The sequence below is a fragment of the Idiotropiscis lumnitzeri genome, chromosome 17 (genome assembly GCF_059441095.1).
Source record: "Idiotropiscis lumnitzeri isolate Australia: NSW breed Sydney's pygmy pipehorse chromosome 17, RoL_Ilum_1.0, whole genome shotgun sequence".
NCBI classification, from domain to species: Eukaryota; Metazoa; Chordata; class Actinopteri; order Syngnathiformes; family Syngnathidae; genus Idiotropiscis; species Idiotropiscis lumnitzeri.
In genome coordinates this window covers 12,120,024-12,145,975 of record NC_142407.1, presented here as the reverse complement: position 1 = coordinate 12,145,975, position 25,952 = coordinate 12,120,024, and the positions used below count along the sequence as shown (strand labels likewise).

Genomic DNA, 25,952 nt, shown 5'->3' with positions numbered 1-25,952 from the left:
AGAAAGAGAGTTGAAGTTGTTTAAGCAAACTCTTTGGAAGACGTGCGTGACCAGAACTCTTGAGCCCGCAAAGGTCAATGTCGGTTTTGTTGGTGCACATGTGAGCTTTTGTCGTTTTCTTTTTTTTTTTTCCCCCACTCTCTGTTTTCACTTGAGTACATCTTTCACAAACATATAACTTAGTCACACCGTAGGATTCAGCTGGGATGAAGGTCACACAAGGAATGGGGGGGGTGGTCACATTGGTTAAAGATGCATCAGTGCAAACAAAAGCGATCCAAAGAGGAAAACCACTGTGTCTTGTTTGAGGACTTTACACTGGAAATTAAAAACGACTACTCAAACAAAAAAACAACAGACAACACATTGAGAGCTATAAAAAGAATAAAAAGGACTTGACTTAACACACTATTCACATCGCGTACATTTAATATGATAGAACTCTGACACAGTCACATTTTTGTTAGAAAGCACACTGCTAAATATCTTATAAAGACCACATCTCTCCATTTGTTGTCAGAAATACTTGCATTTAAAGAAAAAAAAATATGCAAACTGCAAGCGTGAGATAAAGGGCTGCTAAGCAGTATTCTCTGTAAAGATGGTTAATTTCAAGATATGAAGCCCGTGAAAATTATGAGTAGTTTTTAACTATCATCGGTCATAATCCGTGCTCATATTCTCTTTTCCCACTGGAGCGAATAGAATTTGTGACTCATCCTTACCATTTGCATAAATTAGGAAGAAAAGAAAAAATGGAGCAAAAACTTCTTGGTGGAATCCTGAAACTACAAATCAATCAAAAACAAATCAACATCCGTCTCAAATTTTCTCAATTGGATGATGAATTGACTTTACAGCCCCAATCAGTGGTTTGGAAATGTGAGTTTGCATTTCAGTTACTCTTCAACAAAGAATTATTTCCAATAGAGGGAGCTAGTTGTACACAGATGTTGCCTTCATCTGGTTCCATGTCCACGTTTTAACACGTGTTCCAAAAACGGAGGCAAACGAGACATTTTGGATAGCAGGAAAAAAATAAAGCGATTTGGGTTTGTGGAAAAATTCAAACTATGATTTGTCTTAACCACAGCGCTTTCAAAGCGATTGTTCCTCACAGCTATTTGTACAGGCAGTTTAATATTTGTTATTGTTTGTCAGCCTCGCCGGCGGTTTGTGTGTTGTCTTCCTTTTGAGCGAGTTAAGTTCATGTTTTAATGTCCAGGGTTTGCCGAGTCAATTACTCTACAAGGGTTCCTTGCGGCGGGGGCGGTTTGTTTGAAGAATCAAGCTGCATCTTATATGTATCGAGAAGACGGTCGGTCAGTTTTTCTAATTGCTCTGCAGAAAGAAGAAAGTGTTTTCCACACACCTGGCCTGTGTGTTCTTTGCAAACAAATGGATTTTGCTGTCTCTGCCAGATTCTCAAGTAATTTTTGCAACCATCACAAGTCTCTTGTTTGTGTTTCATTGAATCTATCGATCATTGTTTCCCATGCCCTTTGTTTCTCTCCTTCGCTCTGTCTTTCTTGTCTTGGCCAACTCTTCATCAATGCGCACTTTTTACAAACCTGCGTTGCACCGTTTCTTGTATTGTTTCACATTCTTACAACTTACTGGTTTCTTTTTTTTTTACTTTCAAATAAAGACATTCTTTACCACACATCCAAAAGCAGTTTTTTTTTAACATTCTTATTTCCTTTCTGTCTACATGTTGTCTTGCCGTCTTGATGACTTGCGGGGGGGCATTCTTCAGCATTTTGAGCACTTGGGGCATCAGTGAGTGCTTCATAAAGAGGGAAGGGTTATGAATGTGTGATATTTTTAAATATAAAATCATAGAATATGGCACCTTTTTCAGGTTGACAACTAAATAAAGCTTTTTGATACTCTATACTCTTACTTGGATATCATACAATCATTAAAATGATTGCTATACAGGGACTGAGCGCACTGGTGGATCTAGAGGGGCACTGCCCCCCTTGAAATATGCTTGAACCAGATAATTGACTTTGGGGTATTTTCCGATTTTTCTTTTCCGTGATTTTTTTTTTCCACCTTCCGCCCCTCACCCTTTTTATCTGTGTTTTCTGAAGAATTATTTGGGTTTGTACATTTTTTTTTTGTTGTTGTGCTGACCCCTGAGATATCTTTGCCCCCCCGGGGAATAAAACCTAGCTCCGCCAGTGACTGATCAGGGATCATTGTATTAAAATATATAATATCGTAAAATATATAACTAATTTCAACCATAAACTCCCTGTCATAAATAACTCTTCGACTTGTGTTCATTATCACTCATGCATTCCCGGCAAACATCTCGCATACCTTACTGAAGAAATTCTATATCAGGATTCCTCAAGAATCTGCGTGGTCTATCTTTGTTCGCAGCTTTCTTTAGCATTTATATGTATTTTTTTTCTGCCTCTTCTTTACAATCTATCATTCAATTCCAGTCAGTGTTCATAACAATTATAAGGCCTCCATTTCACTTTCGCTTTCTGCCAAAAGATTATACGCTATTGCTATTATTTCAAGCGATTAAGTGGAGTAATGCAAATAAGCCCTGCGCCGCAAAAAAATAAATAAATGAATAATTTTTTTGGGGTGTGTGCGTGCATGGTCATGATTGCCATTTTATGTCTCTCAGCATTGTGACGCATGTTTGCTGGTAACAATGTAGTCGCTATGTTTTTGTCCCTTTTGATCCCTTGCACGAGTGACTGTCCCGTTTAGAATTCCAGATTGACACAAGGTCATTGCATATCGTTTTAAAAATCGTCTCTATTTTTTTGTGGGCGACCCAAATATAAAAACCTGAAAAAAAGGATATTAGTGGATCACCCCCGTGTGACCCACATGTGAATAGTTCATAAAATGCTCTTCTTCTCCTACAGATAGCATTGTGTTCTTTCTGAATGACATGGTTAAGGTTAGCTGCAGTATCTCTTTCCCTCGCACAGACTCTCATCCACAAGCATAAAGTGTATCCTTTGAGTCAAAGACGTCTATACACAAAGGTTACGGCACAGTCCCACCAAGACATCCACTCAGACAGCCACATTTTTGAGGGTGATTCTTCCAAGGTGATTTGATAAAGCGAGCGGGTGGATAAGCTGCCAGACATCGTCAGAATAACAAGTGCTCCTGCTCCGAGGCTCCTCCGGCTTTGATGTTTGCCTTCAAACTCGGCTTTATGCTGACAGCAGATGCTGAGTGAAGTATACACCTCCGCTCGTTTTCAGATGGTTAGGTTCTGATCCACTCTGGATTGAAAATATGACCCAGTTGTTCACGTGTCGCCTTTTGAGCTGGCTCTCTAATGATAAGTGATCACCTGATGTGTAGAAAGGCTGGAAAGAGAATGTTACTTATTCTCTTTTAGTGACCGTTTTTTTTTTTTTTTTGAGATGTATCCAGATGTAAAATGTTTGGTCCCTGTCCTTAACCTTATTGATTTGTAGCCCCAGTATGACTCTAATTTAATTGTTGTATTTGGAAGATTAGTGAATCTGTTGTTTAAAGTCACATATTTCAATTTAGATCGTGGAATGAATTTTGGTTTCTTCAAAACAACGACAAAGAAATATTAGTGGCGATTGAGTGTCCTCACGAATAGTCTTGGTGATATTCTGTCATCACTACCTCGCAGATCCTCATCTTCCTCTGACCTGATTTGACCCGGGATTCCAGTTGACATCTTGACTCTTTGAGCTGTTTCATCTCTCGTTGAGCTTTAGTTGACCTTGATGATTAGCCTAGCCGGTTGGCAGATGGTGTGGGGAAAGCCGGCAGGGCGACACAGTCACCAACTTTAGGGATCAAGAGTGGGCTCATGGGTGAGGATTATGAAGTCGAGACTGCTTTGTAAACGTGTGAATGGCGAATATCATAATGCAATCCAGCAAATGCTGCTTAAGCGTGGGAGAAAAGACAAAACTGTCACAGTGACAATGAAGAAGATGAAGAAGCCTGTGAAAGGGGGCTGAGTTGGAGACAAACATGGAGAGAACATTCTGTGGTGACAACTCCTCTCTCCTCCTGTTGTCTGCTGATGGATTGCTCACCCTTCATCCCTCAGCATCTTCTAGTGCAACTTTTGGAATCGGGGACCATCAGGGACATTGGCCCAGCTAGCATGATGGGTGACTTTATTCCGAGTGTCACTGTTGCCCTCTGACCCCCCCGGTCTCCTGTGCTATGAGGCATCTGCCTTGGGAGCTTCTTTCCGTCCATTTTTTAAAGACGGGGAATCTGATGTTTTGGTTGTCTTCCGTGGAGGACTCACGGGCTCAGTCGTGAGCTCGTGTAGCGATGGCTCCTTGTACATGGCAACTGTAAAGCAAAGAAATGATGATTTGTTTCAATTCAAGGGTTATTTGTGATTTTTAAGAGGTAAAAGGTGTTCTCTGGTGATATATAATGTGACACACATTGATTTAGGATTCTGATCAATAATTCTACCTGCAGTTCCCTTATTAGTGACAGGGCTCATAAAAATGGAAACTGACCCTCGATAACTTTAGGCAGGAAGTGTGCGGCTCCTTTGTTCTTCTTCACCCGGTTGCCCTTCATGACATGGCCATCACGGTTGATGCCAATATACCAAGCGCGACCAGACTGGGTCTGCCGATAGAGCATTGAGGAGTATGTGACGTAGTAGTTCTCAAACACACTCTCCTTGAACTTACACTCTGGAGTGAAGTGATCCTAGAAATAAACATGAAAAGGGAGAATGGGGGGGCAGAGGTGCATTCACATTAGCAACTTTTGCAATGGAAGCAAAATGATGTGGAATTGTCTGGAGAGCACAGAAGCATCATGTGAGTCTTTGCACATGTAAAAAAGAAAGCATGTTTGAGAGCACGGACATCTTTGTCCTTGGGGGACAAAAACATGAGCATTCATGCCCTAACGTGGCAAAACAACATTAACATCTCGACTAATTATTATAAATCCCACGAGGGGAGCAAAAAAAGATGAAAAGCACAACAATCATAATACTGACAACAATGGACACACATTGTTTCTCCCAATTATAGAATTTGTATCTGGTGCCAAAGGTTCAACATTAAATAAAATTCTACAAAAGTTATAAAAACTAAAATATAGATGTCTGAAATTATTCATTTATGTGAATTTAAGTTTTTATTATATTTTCATTCTATAGCTTTGATTCCGAAACTACTACGGCAATATCCTGTCACACTCGACACGTCTTCCGATTACTCTCAGGGATCGTTCTTGACTTGAGAAATGCGCTTCTAAAGTGTTTGGTCTCAAGATCAGTTTCATGACCAGATTTTGAAGATCTTGGTCTTGTCTCAGACTGTATTCTTCATTCTTTTATTTGATCGTAAGGTCGAAAGTCTCTGTCTTGACTCGGTCTCGACTCCCACAAAGTCTTAGTCTGATTATCCTGGTCTTGGAGTCCTCTTGAGCACAACACTAGACAAGGTGTACTGATGGCATCTTGGCGGTTCTGTCAATGAAGCATACCTTGCTACATCTTTATAACCGTAATAAAAATCAAAGGAGCACAACTCGAATCCAATCCTTCTGTTCAGCCAATCGTTACAAATGAGCATTTCCCCTCCTCAGCGCCCAACTCACACCGCACTGCTCCCCCCCCAAGGGTGTGTTCTCGGACAACTGAACCTTGTATAATGTCGACTGGCGATATTAAGCAATCGAGACGGATATACGTCTTCCTTAGTCTCTATCAGTCTTGTCAGGGTCCTTCTCCTGTCAGACGGCAAAGCCAATCGGGTGAATTGATTAATCACCATCAGCATTGCATAGTGGTGAGGTTCTCCGAGACTTTGAAGAAGACGAGAGCTGGAGAACCACCACTTGGCATAAACAGACCTCATCGAAGACCCAAATGTAGATGGAGACGCTACGCAACACCTCCAGTTTCACACTTATCATAGATCATCACCTTTCTCCTTCCGTGGGAGGCATCATCCTTTAGCTGACAAGGCAATTCAGGACTTTGTGACCTTTCTCTGTCCACTCTGCTGCTTCAAGAGTTTATGCCCATTTAACGGCTGCTCCCGGAACAAAGCAAAACAAGCCCCGGCTCCTAATTCGACCAACTTTTCCACGACGACGACCACAGCTGCATGGAGCTATTTTCGGATCCCCTGGCAGGTTTGATACCCTCTGCTTTGGCGAATGCAAAGAGGAGAGATCGATAGGTGATGTGCTTCATTCATTATTAATCAGATCAGAGAGCAGAGGGCAGGAGGTGTCTAAAACAAGAAAAAAAACTAAAATGTAGGAGAGTAACTAAAAAAAAAAAAGTATAAAATAAGAACACAAATAGACTCTAAGACCCTTGATCTGACACACACAGCCCTGTGTATAAAGAAACCATCATTCTACCAATATGCCCCTCAGTTTAACCTCTGAAGTACAGGCACCGGGAATAACCCCCCGCCCCCCATGCAAATAATCCCTTTAATTACCTTTCATAATCACTTGGCTGAAAATAACCAATCTATAGAAACCACACCAGCTGCCTTTCATTCTCGTAATCTCCAAAGCAATATTTTGTCATGATTTGATGAAAAACCAAAATCCAGGCACGTCTATGCAATCATTATTCAGTCAAGTAATTTTTTTTATTTTTTTTTTTTCTCATGGCCGTATAGCACAAAGGTCCAAATCGTTGTCATGTTATTACATCTATTTTTGAAATCCCCTTGAAGTAACCTCTGGATTCAAGCAGAAAACGGAAACCAACCAGCGGGTACTTGAAAGCATGTCGACTGATTATGACCGAGGGTGTGTTCTATCAAAACAGAGACCATCCCAATATCTGAAGGGTAGACCTTATATTGGTTGAATGTGTCGGTTAAATCCAAATGTTTAATGCCATACGTTGCCTCCCTCATGTGTCCCATACCAAAATGAATTTAAATGAAATCAGACGACGGCGGTACAATGTGGCATCCGTGCTGAGAATCCACAAGATGTGACCAAACCACTTTATGATGCAGGAATGCACCCACCACCTCAACCCCACCCGTACACAACCCCCCCCTTTCTGATTACATCTCTCCTACCTCCTTCAGAAAGCTTAACTCTCCTTGCCGTCATAGACCGGCCTTGCTGTATTATACCTCCAAACAGGACGAGTAAAGAGTTAATAATCATTGAAAATCACAAATTCGTTAGCATAATTTAAAATATCTTATTTGCTCTTGGGTCCTCATGTGTGTAATTAGAACCGGTGCCTTGCAAAATGTGGACGTGCTTCTAGAATGCTCAACATGTTCTGGCGGCATATCTGACATGCAATTATTTGCATTCTCCTTTTCCGACAGCAGGGGTCACAGCGTCGTACGAGCTCCCTGTGCCGATTGACAATCCCATCAGCTCCCCGGGTGCACCGCTGAAAGCATGAGTTTGCCCGCATCACATACATACATCGCCATATTTCCATAATACAAACCCATGCGATGCAAACGTAACATTCACAGCATTTTTCTTTCTCACATTAGTGTGCATGTAAAAGATGCAAATCCAGCAGCAGTGCCTGTTGGTTGTTTTCAAGCCAGATGCTCTTTGGCGCACCATGTTACGTAAGTCAATAGGACACGGATGTGCATATTAAAGGAGGTTCAACAGCACATGACGCAGTCAATACTGTCTGGCACCACGTATGGACGGCTATAAAAAAAAAAAAAAAAAAAAAAAAAGCTTTACGGTAACATATATGAAGCATGCCGAAGATAATGTGATGATTTGTGTCCCGTGCTGTTCTGATTGGCAGATGGCACGTCGCTGAGAGGGGAGGAGAAGCTTCCATTCTCTCTCCAACCTCGTGTGACACCTGCTGCCTTTATAGTAATCACTCAGCTTTTAATTATCCACGCTAGCCAGGAAACAAGTAACGCTTGGTTGTGTCATTATTGCCAGAGGCATTTTACTTCTTAGTAAATGAGTCCAGATAACATACGCATTACTATCGTGGCCGCTGAGTAGGAGTGATCGCTTCAATCATGACTTACGACTTGCCACCACGGCTACTGTACAGTATTTGTTTCTTGTGTGTTAGTCTAGTGATCCTCAACCACTGGTTTGTGGACCGGAACCGGGCCGTGGGGCACCTTGGACTGGGTCGCGCGCAAAAAAAACAAAAAAAACAAGATGCTAAATGTTGCTAATTATGCAAATATAATGCACTCAAGCTAGCAAAATGAGTAACAAAGTGCAAACCCTACAATTAAATTGCATAAACCCAACATATTACGACGATTTTAAAGTAGTTGCAGAGTCGTTTCAAACACCTGTCTCTTTTCAGTCCGATAGAATGTTTGCGGCATTCACAATAGAAAAGGTAGTCGTCACTCTATTGGGGGATGAAGACATTTTTTACAAGAAAACATTTGTTTGCTGCCTCCCTGAGTGGCTCAATGTTGAGCTTATGGAAGAAAATGTGCCCTAATGTTGTTTTTCCCTCACTTGGGATTCTTTCAAATGTAAAAGCAAAGCACAACAGAGCATGGCCTTTGAGCAGGAATATGCAGAGAGCTGTGCCATTCTACCTTCAGTCCCTTCCTGCACCATTAAATCAGTGCGTTAGACGCACTTGAGAGGAAAAATATGGGGTCATAAAATCAAATATGCATGATATTACACCAAAAGACAGGTGTTCCGTTGTAAAGCACCTACATGCGAGTGTGCGCGTGCGTGCACGTATGTAAATGTGTGTTTCTCGGAAAGAAATGCGGGCTGCACTACAGCTATTGACTGCAGCAGAGGAAATCCCCGCTCTGTTCACAGAGGAAAAGCATAATAAGCGGCGCGGCTCAGAGGATAATAGGAGCTTGTGCGTTAGCCATATTGCACATGATTATTCTCCTCTCCAATACACAAAAACAAGCCTTGTCTGGTAACACAATTCTATGCATCTACAATGCTGTGAATATTTTGCTTCTTCTTGAGTTTTTTTTTTTTAACTTGCATTTTTTTTTTTAATAGTAAATACTCAATAAAGTTCAGAAAAAAACGGTTGCAGAAAGATGGTTGTACCGAGCCGTAGCCTAGCAAAGATCGTAAACTGAAACACAATGCGCCACAATCCGAAGAAATTCAAGAAAATTAGTTGTATAAAATAAGGTGATTTGGGTCATTTGATTGTATTTTATTTTTTAAAATGTACGGATAGGCTGAGTGTAACTGAGGTCTGTAAAGCGATAACAAGCATTGTTGAATAATATCTAATTGCAGCATTAATTGTCCATCAACAGCAGGACTTGCCCAACTATTGTATATATATATTTGACTTTTAAAAACAGACAGCTCGGCCGGGTCAATCACGGTTAATCACGTAAAAAAAAAAATAAAATGTGATCTATTCGATTAAATATGATTAATAATTCCATTCCTATTTTTGGATTATTATTTTAAATTCAGTTCAAATATTCTGTTATAATTAATATACCACTTTAAACAAAGACAATTATTAAGATGTAATAATATCACAGAGCTGAAGATAATATAATTAATTAAAAAATATTGAAATTTGAAACATGAAAACAATAAACAGTTTCAATCCTCCAAACAAGACTTAATTTGTTATGACAAAAGACCGATACGAAACATGTAACTGACAAGAGGCAGAATTAACGTTCAAATCCAAAATGACAGTTGTGTTAAAGGCCTTCCGTGTATTCTCTCTCTTAATATGATAACACAGAGATTCGCTTATCGGTAACCACTAAAAAGCTTTGGAGTGATCGGGATCGTGCGTAGCAGCGCGTCGAGCTTACCTCCCAAAATCACAAACTCGTGCAGCAATATTTTGGGCTTTCAGAGACTGATCTGCACGGCATACTTACAGAAGTATAGAGGTATCCGTCACTGTTCATGGCAAGATACAGCCCCGTCTTTGCACCCTGGATTGCCACAATCCGCAGTCCCACAGGAATTAGGTTAAACTGCGCTAAATTGGATCAAACAGTTTGGGAGAAGAGAGAAAAGAGAAAAGTCAAACAACTCTGAATTCAAACTACAAACTCATGCACGCTAAAAAAAAAATGTCTGCATTCTCTTTTCTACGTTGTCGCAGCCTTGGAGGCTGCAGTCTCTTCTACTGCACGCTACATCTCCCTTTTTGCCCAAATGCTGTGACCTCTCGGAGTTTATGTTGCAGCAAACTCTACACCGTGTCACCTTCACTAAGCTTAACACACCCTCTAAAACTGGATAATAGCGGGATGCTCTACCTCAGCAAATGGAGCTTGGAGCAGAGCTAAAAGTGGATAGTTAGACATATCGCCCGAGCTCTGCACTGCTTCAAAGCTAAGACAGTTTAAAAAAAAAAAAATACTATACGTGGAATTATTTTTTTTTTTTCTAACAAATTGTCTAAATCAACTTCTACTATACAGTGTGAATACACGCCATTGTGTGGAGGGTCAAACCTCCAAATTCAATTATAGCTGCGGGATAAATTGCATAATTTGGGGCTGAGGAGATAAAATTAGACTTCTCGAGGTTAGGATAACATTCACATCATGTCCGCGGCAGGAATTACAATGATCAACATCGTAGCTATGAAGGTAGCCTTGCCTCAGGCGTGTGATTGACCAAAATGCCATAAGAGATTGACGAAAACCGTATTCGGACACTTACAAAATAAACTGCTCTCATCTCTTGTACTGTCCACGGTGCCATCGGGCTGCATCTGTAGGTAGTATCCATGTTGGCTATACAGGCGGGACACAATGCCTTTCAGTTGTGGCTCTGCAAATGAACACAAGGGAACATCTCGATAAAATCATTTTGCAGTAATCTCACACCATTCATTCAAGGAGTTCCGTCTTTGGTTGCTGTGCAAATTACGACGAATTCCGATTATGGTGCGAGACGATTTTTCACTTTGAAAGTGAATGTGTTCTTAACCATAGAAGTGCTCATGTTCATGAGATGATTGTTGTGTGATGTGTGTTGTTTGTGCCATTCCAATCAACTAAACTCTCAATCAAATCATCCTATAAAAATGTCAGATTTCGGTGAGTGAAAATATGCGTTTCATTCTTCAGCATAAACGCTTACGTTTTAGTGAATCTCTATTTTTTTTTTTAGTTAGTTAAAGAATTGCCCAAGGTGGATTTAGCACTCATACCCAAAACCTTTGTAAGGCACACTATAACACCAGGTGCTTAATAATCCATTTTCTTTTGGCCATGGCATCAATGCAATATTTTCCTATTCCATGCATTTTTAGCTATCGCAGGAGTCATCAGAGGCTAAATTTAGAGAGCAAGTTGGAGAGTTAGGAACATAAAAGATGCAATCAGGAACCTGGGTGGTGGTGAACAGGAAGGGGCGGGGGTGAAAAGAGTGAATGTTTAATGAGCGAAAGCCCCACAGCTCATTTTAATTTAAGAAACAGACATAACCTCACCTCCTGTTTCTTGGTAATTCAAACAGTGAGGCGAACCCTGCAGGTCCACTGTGACTCATCTCTTTTTTTCCACGGCTCACTCTTACGAATCCCACCATTCCTTTTCAATGTATGTCTAAATGAGAGAGGAGAACATGGAGTCTTGTGGGTGTTCCTCTTCCGCCAAACTCCGCCTATGTCCTCATACACAGCCCGCAGGGAGCGTCCTGGTACACTGCGCAATATGTCTGTCTTCTGCTGAGTGACACAGGGAGCAAGAAAGTGGCATGCTGATGATGCAGCGATGAGATCTGGATGACTATTTCCCTCAGGAAGTGTTCCAGGGTCAAAGCGTCAGTGAAATTGTGACCTGTTCCCATCGTTGCATGCATACTGCGGCTGCCTTTTCACGTCTAATGACTTTCTCATCTGCTTATTAAAATATGTCGTCTTTTTTTAACCCCTCCCCCTCAGTTTGTGTAGCTGATCATTTTTTTTAACTTCATCTATAACCCAATCAGAGCATTTGGTTCCTATGTAAAAGAGAGATAAAGGAATATCGGGATTAAGGAGGCGCGGGATGAATAGAGAGATAGCCGAGACATGCAATGAAGCTATCAATTCATTAAGAGTGGCAGCTCTGTGCGGCACAAACAAAAGCAAACTTGGGCAGGAATTCAATCGATGGCTCATGCAGTCTTGTGTCCATGTTGGTCTCAAACACACTAATGTTTCAATTAGCGTGACTCGAAAGATCCAGTCTCGCGATACATTCGAATCCAGAATCAACATTCTGTGTGTTGACCCCACCGGTTTTACGCCACAACAATTTAGGATTTACAGCACCAAAAGGCATAATTACCGATCAGGATTCATTGCGGTGGCCACAATGCAACGTGAGATTCTATTTAGGGTATGCAATTTTAAACTAAAAAAAATGAAACGTTTCCTTGGTGAGAAGCGGAAATTCCGTCCAACTGGAACTTGGTCCCTGTTCTCAATACGGAAGTGTGCTTTGGGAAATTCACTGCCGAACACCACTCTGGGATTGTGTGTTTGGAGAGGCAGAGCACGCTCCCCCTTCCATTAATTTACGAATGCAGCCTGCACTGCACTTCTTTTTGGGGGCTCTGTGAATAGCCATACGGTTTTGGGTGTGAGTTCAAGCTTTTGTTTTTTAGTCTCGGTTTTTGTATAATAGTTTTCAGATAATCAGCGATGTCTGCTGACGCTAGATCGCAACCCTGATTATTTGCATCAGGAGTGTTGCACCGGGGCGGAAAACAGGCAGGACCTCGAGGAACAGGATTGACGACCCCCCTGCTCAAGAGCGACTTTTAATATTAAAAAAAGAGTTATTCTGAATTTAAACAATTAATTTGACTTTGGCAGCAGAATGGCGTCGTGGTTCGCAAGTCTCTATCAGAATTTGTTAAATTGCGAGTTTATTATCTTGCTCCAGATCTATGACAGGACTGATGGAGAGTATATCTTAAGACAATCCGCCTTGCATTTAAATCCCACCGCAGTGGATCTGAATTCTGCTGGACACTTGTAATGAGATAAGGGTAGTTAAAAGAACATTACGCAAGGCTTTAGTTTAATCTTTCTTGGTTGGTAAGTAGGATTCAGAAAACCTCACATAACTGGGCCCTTGTTGATTAGTGGAGAATAATCAGATGAAGAACCCCTGAAACGCGGATTGAATCATTTGATTTTGACTTTTTAACGAGGAAAAACAAGATAAATAACGGACGGATAAGTAATAGCAACGGTCTTTTGGTGGTCGACTTCTATACCGGGCCAAATTCACTTGGAGTCTTTTCTAGTCATTACTGTTGTACCTGCATGCTTCTAAAACGGACGCAGATCTAATATCTAATTTATATATTTGTCTGTATTATTGTTGTATTGCACTGGAGAGGGGAGCCCTCTAATCTCGTTGCACACTTGAGTACAATGACAATAAAGGGATTTCTATTCTATTCTATTCTAGAAACCAGAGCACGGAAAACGAGCAAGCTGCAGCTTTTCTGACACTAACAACGTAACGAATCTGTTTCGACAGATTCTAGATCAACATTTACCTTCTGCAAAGATACAACTTGCTTATTGAACTTGGGATGCACTGATAGCATTTTTATCAGACCAAATATAATTATTTACCAACTTGTTTTACCGTCTTCCTACGAAGCAGGGCTAAGCAATTGTTTCCAGTAACGACGACGCTGATTTTTATCAAAAAAAAAAAAAAAGAAATAATGTTGAACTCTAGCTTTAATGATTGGTGTCCCGCTTACTGTCATATCCCCCCCGCTACTGCTCCCGAAAGTCCCGGAGAAAGTGCACGCACTGACGGAAAGTAACATGTTGTGACAGCAGCCAACCTCCCGTTGGATTAGCAAAACACACATTTGTTTACATGAGCAGAAACTTGGTGCTTCTGTCACAGTGATGCAAATATAGACTGTGTTGCACCACATATTGGAGGGAGATGCGAGGATAGCGATCTAGAAATGAAAGTGACTATTCCGTGTTGTATTCACGGTTGCTCCGTTTGCAAGCAAGGAAACTGCAAGTATTTTTTTTTTCAGTCGCGCAATAACTGCCATTGGCATCTGTACAATAAATGATTGACTACTTTGAACACTCGCAATTTGATATTCCAATATAAAATGTACGATTTCTGTTGCGATGAGCCTTACCACAAGTCCCATGACGATAGAAATGATTGTTTGTCCATATACGTGGACATAAACGTCATCACTTTTGTGCATCTGTCTCACCGTACCAGTCCCCTTGAAAATCATTTTTTGTTTTGTGTTCCGATGTTATCTTTCAACACGTACATCTGACTTATAAAACTTGAGCTAAATATGCCCGAAGCACTTTCTTCTACCCTGAACTGTGGCTATATCCCATGCGAGGGCTCTGCGTATCATGTCGTTGTTCACTCACAGGACCCATGTGGGCTTGAGTGACAGAAAACATTAGCTGATCCAGGTCAGCGGAGTGTGGGTCACAAAAGAGACCTCCCTGTCTGTTTGTGTACATCCCCGGCGCAAGTGGTACCCACTCATCAGCCGACCCGTTTCCCTAGTGACCTTCAACAAATATGTACGGCGACAACAATCGCAGTCGACAGGTCGGAAAGCACTTGAGTTGCTGTTGCGTGTCAGCGCGGATGCATTCGAAGTCTCAACCCTGCGGAGAATATCAACAAATACAATCGGCGTCGACAGATAACTGCGGCTGTTTTTGTCGATCAAAGCGAGCATGTCTTAAACATCGGCGGTTAGGTAGCCATTTCACGGTCTACGCATGCGGGGACGCCCCTCATCAATTTGCATTCAACACCAAATAATCGTATCGAAAAGCCCACGGGAGGAATGAGGCCTCGTCCTAATAGTACCACCATTCACCAAGCAATTAGATGTGTGTCTGTATAAATGAGTTGAATGCACATTAGAAGCCAAGGCAATCACTTCATGCATCACTGCAGCCATCAAGGACGTTTAAACGCTTATCTGCAATGTAATTGCTCTGAAAAATAAGCAGTAGTTGAGGTTTATCACTAATCAGTGTTGGGTGTGTGTTGGTTATCGTTGCACTAATGTATTTATCTGGCTCAGGATGTTGCTTGCTAATACCCTGATCGCTGCGTTTCTATTGAGAGGGCTGCAGGTAATTACGAGGAGCCGCATGACTGAGCAGCCAAGGACATTTGATCGGCGACTCCGACCGAATCAAACAATAGGGGTTTTCCTTGACTTATATTTTTGACACTTACAGTTTCTCACCTCCCTGCCTGTTATGTCTCCGTTATTCACTTTTCTCTCCATACATTGTATCTGCACATTGATCAAATATGTTTGCTTTTATTTCTCGAGTTAATAATAAGAAGTTCACAAGAGCACAGTCCTCTGCCAAGACTGAATTATTTTTAAAACGTCTCCCTGGTTTGTTTCGATTGATAGTGTCAGAGAGGAACTCACAATTTGTTGGCGTTTGCAGTTATTGCCGGCGTGTACACACAGCACGGCGTGTGCTTGCGAAAGACGAGGTTGATTTAGAGCAGGCGTGGGCAAACTATGGTCCGAGGGCCACATGTGGCCCGTTAAACGTTTTAATCTGGCCCGCTGAACTTGAAACAATTAAATGAATAAACCTTGTTCATGTTTTATTTCCCCTGTAATTCGTATGTGTCCCCACTAGGGGGTGCACTCTAAGACAGATATTTTGTTGTAATGCTTTTGTTCATTTTCATTTCAAATTAAAGCATGCCGAAACACTCGATCCATCTGCCCCTGGTCCGGCCCCTTTGTCAAATTTTAGAACCCATTGTGGCCCACCAATCAAAAAGTTTGCCCACCCCTGATCTTATTCACCAACCATTTTTCCACTGCTCACCGGTTCTTACAAGTCCATAACTTTTTGGGGAATTCATCTCAATGAGGTGTATCGCGTCACCTGTGACTCCAACAATTGCCTGAACAATGTCAAGGGATATATTATAGTACTTGAGTCAGATGTTATTTTTATGTTTTTATTTGCATTCCAAAGCTATTCCTATAAGTGCACCCCAGACACGTTACATAACGGGTCATTTGAGAGCCTTTATTAGCTACCTCTCGATTCCGTCTTGCTTGTCTTCTCATCAGCTCCATCCTCACTGTCTTTTTTTTGTCGGAGGTAAGTTCAGTCTGTCCCTGTCAGGTTTAATCAAAGCGCCCACTGATTCCACTTAGCAAGTATGTGTGGGAGGTTAAGGTGCTACCTTTCAGGACAACGGGAAACAAACGAATGCGCTCTGCATACGCATCCTCAGCTGCCTCACTTTTAAATACGATTTAAGAGCTTTGTCAACAGCTTCTCCACAGCTAAATATCAAGCCCACTCTAAATTCAGAAAGCCGCACAGACAATCCGCTCATGTCCGTTTCCTTTTTTTTTTTTTTTTTTGCGCAAGTGATGAGAAGCTTCTGCAATCAACAGACGAGGAGTTAGATAAGCCATGAAATGAAAGTAAATGCGTAAATAAAACTCTTAATCTTGTGCAGATTTCCACTTTTTTTTTTTTTTAAGAAACCCCTAAAAGATTAGACTTGGAAACTTTATTGCTTTGCTGAGATCTAATCTGATCAATTTTAAAGGATGGAATAGATTATGGCATAATCTCTCATATCATTTCACGCCATTCGGTTCCAGATATTTTGATTCTTCTGATGTTGGGAGTTCATAGTTCAAACACACTGATGGTTGTTGTTGTTGTTTGTGGCACTTGTCACGGAAATCGCAATCTTGCCAGGGTAATCGTCTTGGCTCGAATCCTCGTCTCTTTGTCTTGCTCATATAACATGGCCTTTGTCTCTCCACATACTTTCCGCTAAGTTTAGTATGCACTGTAATCGCTTCCCTTCAAAACGCATTTGCCGGCAGATTTCTAGCATGTAATCGCAATTTCCAGGAGGAGCGGTGATTGTGCAAGTAGAACAACAGGCAATCGTATAAGCCATACTGCCAACTTTTGGAGAATAAAATAAAAATATAACAACAGAAACAGCTCTCTCGACAGAAAAAAAAAGGTACAAGTGAAAAGTTCATGTTGAAGGCAGCTTTCTGCAGTGACAGTTAATATCCAGCCCAGTGGTTTCCTATCTCGCATTTTCTGTACGGCAGGCTGATTCACAGCTCTTTTCACTTCCACCCACCTTCTCTTTAATCTTCTCCCCTATCTCTCTTTACTCCTCTTCCTGCATGTTTGATTACCCCCTTTATCTGTCTCTTTGCGCAGCGTTCCCATCCAGCCCCACTTAGAAACACAATTTTTCTCTCACATCGCTAAGATCTTGACTTTCCTCCTATTAGTATCTGTTTACTTTCGCCAGACTCCTCCTCCTCGTCCCTCCCCCCGGTCCCGTCCGCTTTCCCTTCTGCCTTGCTCTGACCCCTGTCACAGTCAGTAAAGTTCTGATGAGAAGCCACCCAACACTGCATCGTCTGATCAGGTGTTGTCGAGTAAGCGACTTTGCCCGGCCCTGATCTCTTGGGGTCAGTTTAATGCCATCCTCGGCTGGAGCTCTCCTTGTAACTCGGTCTACTGCTCCCCAGCCGAGGCCTAACGTTTGTGCTCAAAGCGTCCTCAGATACGTGCGCAAGTGCATTGCTCCTCCTTGCAAACAGCTGCAGCAATGCTAAAAAAGAAAAAAAAAGTTTCAACCATATTTGCACATTTTTAATTATGATGACTCAGCACTTTTCAGATATATCGTGCAGCCCTAAGATATATAAATATATGGATATATATGCGTTTGCTCAGTTGTAGAGACAACTCTCCCTCTCTTGGAAAAAAAAAGATAAGAGAGTTTGAGATTAGAGAGGAGATTAAATAATCCACAGAGCCCCCGGTTGTTTTGCGGAAATGCGGCTCTACTTATAGCCCGTGTAAGTGGGAAACTATTGTGTGTGCAAATGACATGCAGTCGAGTTGTATAAATGTAAAAGATTAATCTTTCATCAGTTTTCCCACCCACGGGATATTTGAAAGTTAAGATATCCTGTCAACATGCAATTTATCGTCTGGGTCTTTGACTTTATCATTCTTGGCTCAAACAATATCAAATAAAGTATGGTAGTCTGAACACTAATAAGAAATAATAAAGATGAAATTACTATTGATTCTGTGCTGCAGTAAGCAAATTGTAAAAGGGACTTATGTGTACAGTTAAAAAATATCGCTATATATTTTTTATTTTATAGATTCGACATACGACCACGTTAGATGAAAATCATCCTTGGTGTGTTAAAGCTGCACATGGATGGAAGCGCCAACCCACTTTCAAGACATGCAACTCTTGCAGGTAAAGCACCTCCAGTTCTCCATGTCAAATAATAATAAAAACAGGTCAATATCAGGCAAGTACACACGTTTATCGCGCTCGTCCATCTGAACAATGAATGTAAATTATGTTACAAAATTAATGGTGAGAATAAGTCATGACAATGAAAGTTGGAATTCCCTCACATTTTTTGTGTGAATGCTAAGGCATCGCTGGGATAAAATAATCAGCAGTGATTTCATATCATATCAATTCCCAGATACCATCAAATTTTACGTTGCCTGGGGCCATGAGGCAAATCCCATCGAAGGCTTCTAAGTGGACTGAAGCAATGCCAAAGCATAATTTCCACATAATTTCATTTTTGGCTGTGATATCACCTTTGATCTTCTTGGAGGAAAACGGCCAATATTTTGACCTCAATAACTGTTTGGGCTACGAAATATTAACATATGCCATGAATGAGATGCACCTTTCTTTATTCAGCTCTTGATTTGAGCAACGTTTTTTTTTTTATCGCTGTATGGAGGGCTCGGAATCAGAAACATGTATTAGCATTGGTCTTAATGCTGGATTTTGTTATTGTTTTTGTTTTTTTATTGAATATACACAAATATGTGTCGTGCACCATACTTGCAGGTCCTCCATAAGATATTGAAATGCATCCATTTTCTATAGCACTTGTCCTCATTAGAGTCGCAGGGAAACTGGAGCCTACCCCAACTGACTTAGGGCGAGGGGCGGGGTACCCAGGACCAGTCGCCAGCCAATTACAGTATTCTATTCCCCAAAATTCCATACAAGTGCATTTCCACAATGCTCCTCCTTTGAAGCTTTTGCATGTCACACCGAGCGGCATTTCTTAAACGGCATGCAAAGGAGCTGAGCAGTGTTTCATGCAATCAAAATGATAATAATAAATCGGTGTAAGGAAAAAAGAAACCGCTGATCTCCATTTTTTTGCCAGCGCAACGTCAGACATGGTGCAAATCTGGCAGCATGATGTGGACAAGCGACTGTGTGTTTGGTTATTGTCCAGGCGCAATCGCACGATGACCACAAAGCATCAATCTTGCAGTCGTGTTAGCGACGATGATTGATTTTGAAGTCAAACGCCCGTTTGAAGTTGAGCAGACATATGTTGGTTAGCGCGGTGCAGAATGATAGAAAGTCCTCATCATAATTGCTCATCATGCCTCGCATTTAAATCTGCTTCGGAAACAGCTTTTGGCTCTGCAGGCAAGCAAACACTCCAACTTTCACTGTCTTCTCCAATCAACCGTGACAGTATGTGGCCTCTTCATGGACCACATTGTTCCGCAACCTGTCGAGAACTTGCATTGGGAAATTTAGGCGTAACTTAGCGTGGCTCAGGAAAGCAGAGCAATGAACATTGGAGAATTACAAGAATAGAACTACTTGTTCGTCTTTCTCTCAAATGCGTCAATGTGTCGTTTAAAAAGCAATTATTTGGCGTAAGAACGGGGAGTGTAAAAGCAACGAAGAGAAATATGGATTCAGTGGGTCAACTTTAATGTGAATCGTTATTCAAAAAAAAATGTAGAATATGACCATTTGTTCTTCGTATTTGGTCCCATTTTTGTCTTTTCCATTGATTCGTTGCAGAGCATAATATATCATTCAGGGACTCCCGTGCTTTCAAAGTGAAAGACGATCAAAGGATCTGATTGTTACACGGCTGACATTTTTTTTTTTTTTTCCTGTTGTACGTTTGTGAACTGAATACCAAGAAAGAGTCACACATTGGGAAGTTGTACATTTTTGCAACTGAAGATCAACTGAAACCTCTAATTAGTATGACCAGTATTGCGTAATTGAGGAGCGGTTTTCAAAATTAAAACAGATGGTTTTACCCGTGCGTTGATATGACAACATTGTGTCACAGCAGAAAGTACTGATGTGTGTCTCTAGATAATGAGCTTGATAAAGCTTCCCCAGCAAAAGTATACGTTCTCTGACCAGAGGCGACGCAGTCGTCCCATAAATTCTCACGTCAAACATGCTGTTGGACAAAAGCAGGAGGACAAGCAGCTGGTGCGCATGCGCCGTATGCAAATTTTCCTGTCCTCCGGCAGTTTTGCCGCTCATTGTGTATTCAGCGGAACTTTTCACAAACGCCAAGAATGAAAATTCCCATTTTTATCACATTGTTCTCATGCAAATGTATCCTAAATCCAAGCAGATAGTTAAAAACAAAACAAAAACTGTTTTTTGTTAATCATGCAAATGAACAAATCTGCGTCTTTAATCTAAATTAAATCATTATTTTCCCAAACTTGATGAACTTAAGTCGGCTACATCAAAAACATTACACCTGCACCATCGAATGACATCTAATAATTCATGTTACTTCCCAACAGCTACCTTGTAAATATGCCACAATATAAATTTGCGGGTATATAAATCCCGAAAGCGTTCATTGATCCAATGCAGATCCGTTATTTGGTCTGGAAACAAAATAGAATTGAATTAACCGGGGGGCAAAACACTCATATTTTTTCACGATCTATATAAACCAAGTTCATGGCAAAAATGGGCAAATAAAATGCCACATAAAATGTTAATGGTATGCACAGTCGATTAGTTTTACGGTGGCAATGACTCACCTGGTCTCTTCTCGTTGCGACCTTTGCGACCCCCGCACAGTCTTACTTTAGAGATGAGAACCAGGATCTGTTTCTGGCAGAGGGACTTGTTGCTCTTCGGACAGGGCTTCCGCTTGTTGGCTACCGGTCGATTGGTTTGGTCGTCCTTGACTGCCCGTTTCTGTCTAATGAGTGAGCTAGCGAGAGCTGCCATCTTCCCACCCCCCTCTCAACTTTGGGAGGGGGGTGTCTTCCTGCCCAGCGCCCCTTTTTGCCGCTGTGGCTTTTGCTTTGCGCAAAATCTGGAGTAGGACAAAAGGTTGTAGAGAAGCCCCCAGAGGGGAACTCTAAATGGGTTAACGGGGAACAGTTTAGTGGGAGGGTTCCCTTGGAGATGGAAGAACTGGGAGAGAGAGTTGCAAGTTCACCTGCAGTCCAATGTACACTCTCCACACTGACACAAAAATATCCGAGATGAGACAGTCACATTTTGATCATATTTAGCAAGGATGGCTTCGGAAAAGGGTGAAGATGCGTTTCTTCACACGTCTTTATCACCAACCCCTCCATAGACAAGTTCAAAATCTAATGTTGACAAAATCTAGTCCTACTTTCAAGCATTACAAAAAAATGATTCCACATATAAAAAGACTTTCACTCCAGAAAAGTGCAATCATTTTGAATGCTAGGAAGCTGCTAAAGAAGCAAGAAAAATCAACGTGGTTATCACCATCCGTGCAGTCCACGGAGGAACTTTGCCTCCCATTTAAACGTGGCAGCCTCCGACAATGATGTGGGAGTCCGAGCGGTAATCCGGCGGACTTAAATCCGGAGGTAGAACAGCAGGCAGCACGCTGACGACGCTTGTGGGAACAGTGAAGAGACATGGACTCGGATAGATAGAGACTCCTCTTCTGCCTCTGGATGGCATCGCTCTGGTTCCACAGTCCTCACCGAATCCCCTCACCCCTGGCTCCCCCTCTCCCTCCTTTCCCAGCTTCCTCCTCCTCCTCATCCAAAGTCAGCGAGTGGTTTTGAGAGGATGTGTGTGTGGATTCCGGCAGCCACCATCAGTAGAGGTGACATTCATGAGTGAGAGAGAGAGAGAGGGACAGAGAGAGAGGGAGAGAGAGGGAGAGAGAGGGAGAGAGAGGGAGAGAGAGGGAGAGAGAGAGAGAGAGAGAGAGAGAGAGAGAGAGAGAGAGGGAGAGAGAGAAAGGGAGAGAGAGAGAGAGAGAGGGAGAGGGAGAGGGAGAGGGGGGGGTTCAGGGAGTGAGAAGCTACGATGTGTGAGAATGAGATTGTCTGGGGGGAAAAAAAACAGTAAGTGACCAATTCACAAATTCACAGCTTTGAAAAGGCTGCTGGTTGTCTATTTGTTAATGGAAACGGTGTGTGCGTGTGCATGGGTGTGTGTGTGTGTTTGGGGATAAATGGGGGGGGGGGGGGGGTAATTGTTGAGGTGAACGGATGGTGAAAGGAACAGATTATGTCAGTTCACCATCTCTTCTGGAAGAACATCACCATGTGCAACATTCCTTCCGCGCACACACGAATCAGTGTTTTGTAGTGGAGTCTTCCCTGCTGCTGCGTCTCTGTCAGTATTCTGCTCCCAAAGCAACAACATGTCAATTATTTCATTCATCCCAAATCCAAAATTCAATTGATAAATAAATATATTGATTTATATATTTAAGACTCCTGTTATTGCCGTCGGACCTGTTGGTGCAGATCAGCCTTAAAGAGGAGGGTGAGGGGGTGGTGGGGGTGTTCATGAAATGCGTAGGTTGGGCTAACTCCATTTTTCAAATGTTATTTACTGCCACGTCCAATATGGCGGATGTGCTGACATACCGCTTCAAATTGACCTTTCTTTTAGGATTTTAGGGATTCTGATTCTGACATTAAGGTGGTATGTCCCTTCTCACTTTCCATCGAGTAATTCCGGCAGGTCGGTCAGTCTAACCGCGTAATGTAGGAAACTAAACGTGGCCTAATGTCAGAAAACGGCGATTTCTCATCAGCGAAATTGATGTTGACGTCTCTACACTATATGACCTACGAATTTGGACGCTGACTTTGTGTAAACTGTTGCGTAATGTAGATCTTGATTTTTGCCAATCGTTATCCTGACCTCAACCCCATCATACACCTTCGGGATCAAGTACAGAACAGATTGCGAGACAAGGAAGTGCCCTCTCACCTCACGAATGTTCTGGATGAGTGGACAGAAATTCCCACCAACACAGCCCCAAAAAGTTCCCGGAAGAATAAACGCTGTTCAGGCTGCAAAGAGAGAGAGCATCTCCACATTTGATTTCATGTCTCAATTCCTGTAAGTGTGCCACGTGCTCCAGATGTTTCATCCAATAAAATCAAAATTTATTTTAAAGATCCTGATCGGCAGGAGCTGCTGCGATTTTAAACGAGCTATTTGATTAATTCTCCCTTTGCAAAACTATTTAACCGAAAGCAAATATTATATTTGGATTAATCTGATTTTAATCACCTTTGTTAAAACCAAACATTTGCTTGCTTTCTCCTAAACACAAACGGCCATTTAATACATAATCAGCTGTGCACATAAGAAAATAATTTTGCGAGATAAATGTTCGTTTTAGTTGGTTAAAGACCGTTGACGCAAAAGGCTAATTAATATCCAAACAACACCGTTATACAATACTGTGATCGAACATGGCAATGCTATGTAAATCTCCCTGGCATCTCAACTTTAAAATCCACTAAAGCACCTGATCTAAGGGCTAATCAATCTTGCTATTTTCCTTGGCACCTCTTTTGCAAGCCAATTTTCCCCGGAAACCAGGAGCAGAAGCAAAAGGCAAGGTCGACTCAAATGGTTTCGAACAATGTCACCCGTACGTCACCACTTGATTGACAGTTGACAGCGGGTCTTTGGTCTCGGTGGACGCACAAGGGCACGGCACGGCGCGGCGCGGCGGAAGCACAGATGAGATAATGCACTTTGTATTGACAAGTAAACACAAGTCAACGTTTGCTTCTCATTCCCAAAATATTCCCTCATTCTGAGATGCCCTCTCGTGTTCCGGGTTAAGAATCAATTTCCTAATGGACATGGCGGTCTTTGCCAAAGGTTAGTCTATGTGTTGCTCGCGTCGCTACTTATGGCCCAAAAAAAAAAAAAAAAGGGATGTTTCCCTTTCTGGAGATTAGGAAAATATTCCATTTATATTAAATTATGTAATCGATGAATTGATTTTTGGCGTTACGTCAGCATCCTAAACGTCAAGTCAGCGCCCCGCCATGCGACTTTAAGACTCAAAACATTCAAATTCTTATTTTGTCCTTTGTTCGTCACAATTTTTACTCTTTGCACATTCCTTAATGTCCACTACCTTTTGTGAATTTCAACAAACAAATGATTTTTAGAAGCAAATCTCCAATCTTTAAATGCAGCAATTTTGAAAAATGTGTCCATTAAATGGCCTCATTGTAAATTTTAACACTGTCGTTGTAGTGATTCGGAAGGAGCAAACACGTCCCACTAGGCCAGAAGGTGCAGCTCATCTATTATTATCAGTAACCTAGATTGGCTCCCACTGCCGGGTTCATCGTTTTGGAAAACGCATACACTCCCCTTCAAAAGTAGCGGAACAGAGAAGCCATTTTCTTCCTTTTTGCTGCCGATTAAATTGTGGTTTGAATCAAAAATCAAAAGAGGAATAGGAGACAAAAGAGCAACTATTCAGCTGAATTTTGGAACTACATTTGGATGATATTATTTGTGCGTCATTTATTTGAAAATTTAAAATGACGGAATTACTAAATGTGTAAAAAGCGAATAAGAATTTGCCTTACATGTGACATAGTGAAGAAGTTGTGTGACTTGGGAGATAAATATTTTTGTGTTTAACTAGAACAGTGGACAACAGCAAATTCAAACCAGACGTGGCTTTATATCCCGATAAAGTATTTCTGACACTGAGTTAAACATGTCTTGATTTGTTTGTATTTTAAAGTCATATTAATTTTTAATATTTTTTTAATTTTTATTAATTAATTTTATTCCTTCAATTTGTTGCTGAACCTGACTCTTAATTCATAAATGTGACTACAAATATTACTAAATGACATATATTATTATTATTATTATTATTTTTAATATTACAATTTTTATGAAAATTCGATGTACTAGAGTAAAAAGTAAGTTTACATGCATCTCTTCTTCAATATATACCACCGGGCTCTGAATTCTCACCACATGTATGATTACATTAGCAATAAAAAAAAGCGGAAGCATTTTTGACCCGCGTTGTGCCCTCAAGTGAGTCTCAGTTACAAATACACAAAATTTGGACGTGATCGGAATAAAATGTAATCCAGTTCGCCGGTTCCCCCAGGGGTTCAATAAAAATAAAATGTGTTCTTTATTGCATCGTGCTCCCGTATACTGTAGTCCCACCGTCTGAATAATGCACACAAGCAGATTAAATGGGGAAAGTTGTGCCGAAAATGATGCGGACCACAATCCCTGCATGTGAATCAACTGGAACCAGAAGCTATTAACAACGTATTCCCTTTGACAGATGGAAGTTAGAAGTGCCTTATGTTGAAATATTGTATAGTTCAAGACTGTGAAATCATCTTTTTCTATTCCGAAGAAACTCATACTGGGATTTTGTTTTCCATCCACGTTGTGCAAATCTGGGTCATGACAGCATAACCAGAAAAAAAAGTCATGAAAAGAATGATAACCAATTATACGGGCGTTTGTCGGAATGAACGTCGCCGATTTGGTTCACGGCCAATTGAAGCAGTTCCAATCACTTCCTTGAAATTCAACGCAGGTGAGGCTCGCCGTCTACATGAATAACTCGCTCACTGGAACCCGTTCAGGAGAACGGCGTGCGTAAAGTACGTTTATAAGGAACTGCATGAAGATGATGTAAAAGTTGGTCGTTGTTAAATGAGCACTTCGAGACTGCCTTCCATTCCACACACACGCACACACACCAGTTGTGCCGTTGTCAGGGGGGGGGGGGGGGGGGGTGCAGTGGCATGCAGAATCTTCATCCGCTTTGATCAAATCCATGAAAATCACACTACACCACCTGCACCCGAACTTAGA

At 41.5% G+C, this 25,952-nt stretch overlaps 2 protein-coding genes across 3 annotated transcripts in view; one reads left to right on the top strand and one right to left on the bottom strand.

Annotated features, from left to right (window-relative positions):
* Positions 1 to 3,981: 3,981 nt before the first annotated feature.
* Positions 3,982 to 21,819, bottom strand: fgf11b (fibroblast growth factor 11b). 2 transcript variants are annotated; one of them, XM_088279789.1, is made up of 5 exons: positions 20,867 to 21,819; positions 10,648 to 10,758; positions 9,852 to 9,955; positions 4,512 to 4,710; positions 3,982 to 4,335 (listed from the first exon to the last, which is right to left on the bottom strand). In XM_088279789.1, exons 1-5 carry the CDS (start codon positions 21,057 to 21,059, stop codon positions 4,199 to 4,201), a joined length of 744 nt encoding a protein of 247 aa, XP_088135915.1. In that variant the 5' UTR covers positions 21,060 to 21,819; the 3' UTR covers positions 3,982 to 4,198. The 2 variants fall into 2 exon arrangements, with proteins under 2 accessions (XP_088135915.1, XP_088135916.1); XM_088279790.1 differs by having other exon boundaries at positions 4,512 to 4,626.
* Positions 18,186 to 25,952, top strand: part of nlgn2b (neuroligin 2b) — a 71,652-nt gene continuing 63,885 nt past the window's right edge. The window contains exon 1 of the mRNA XM_088279786.1: positions 18,186 to 18,260. The gene's annotated coding sequence lies outside the window, so the exon portion shown is untranslated. The remainder of the gene's footprint in view (positions 18,261 to 25,952) is intronic.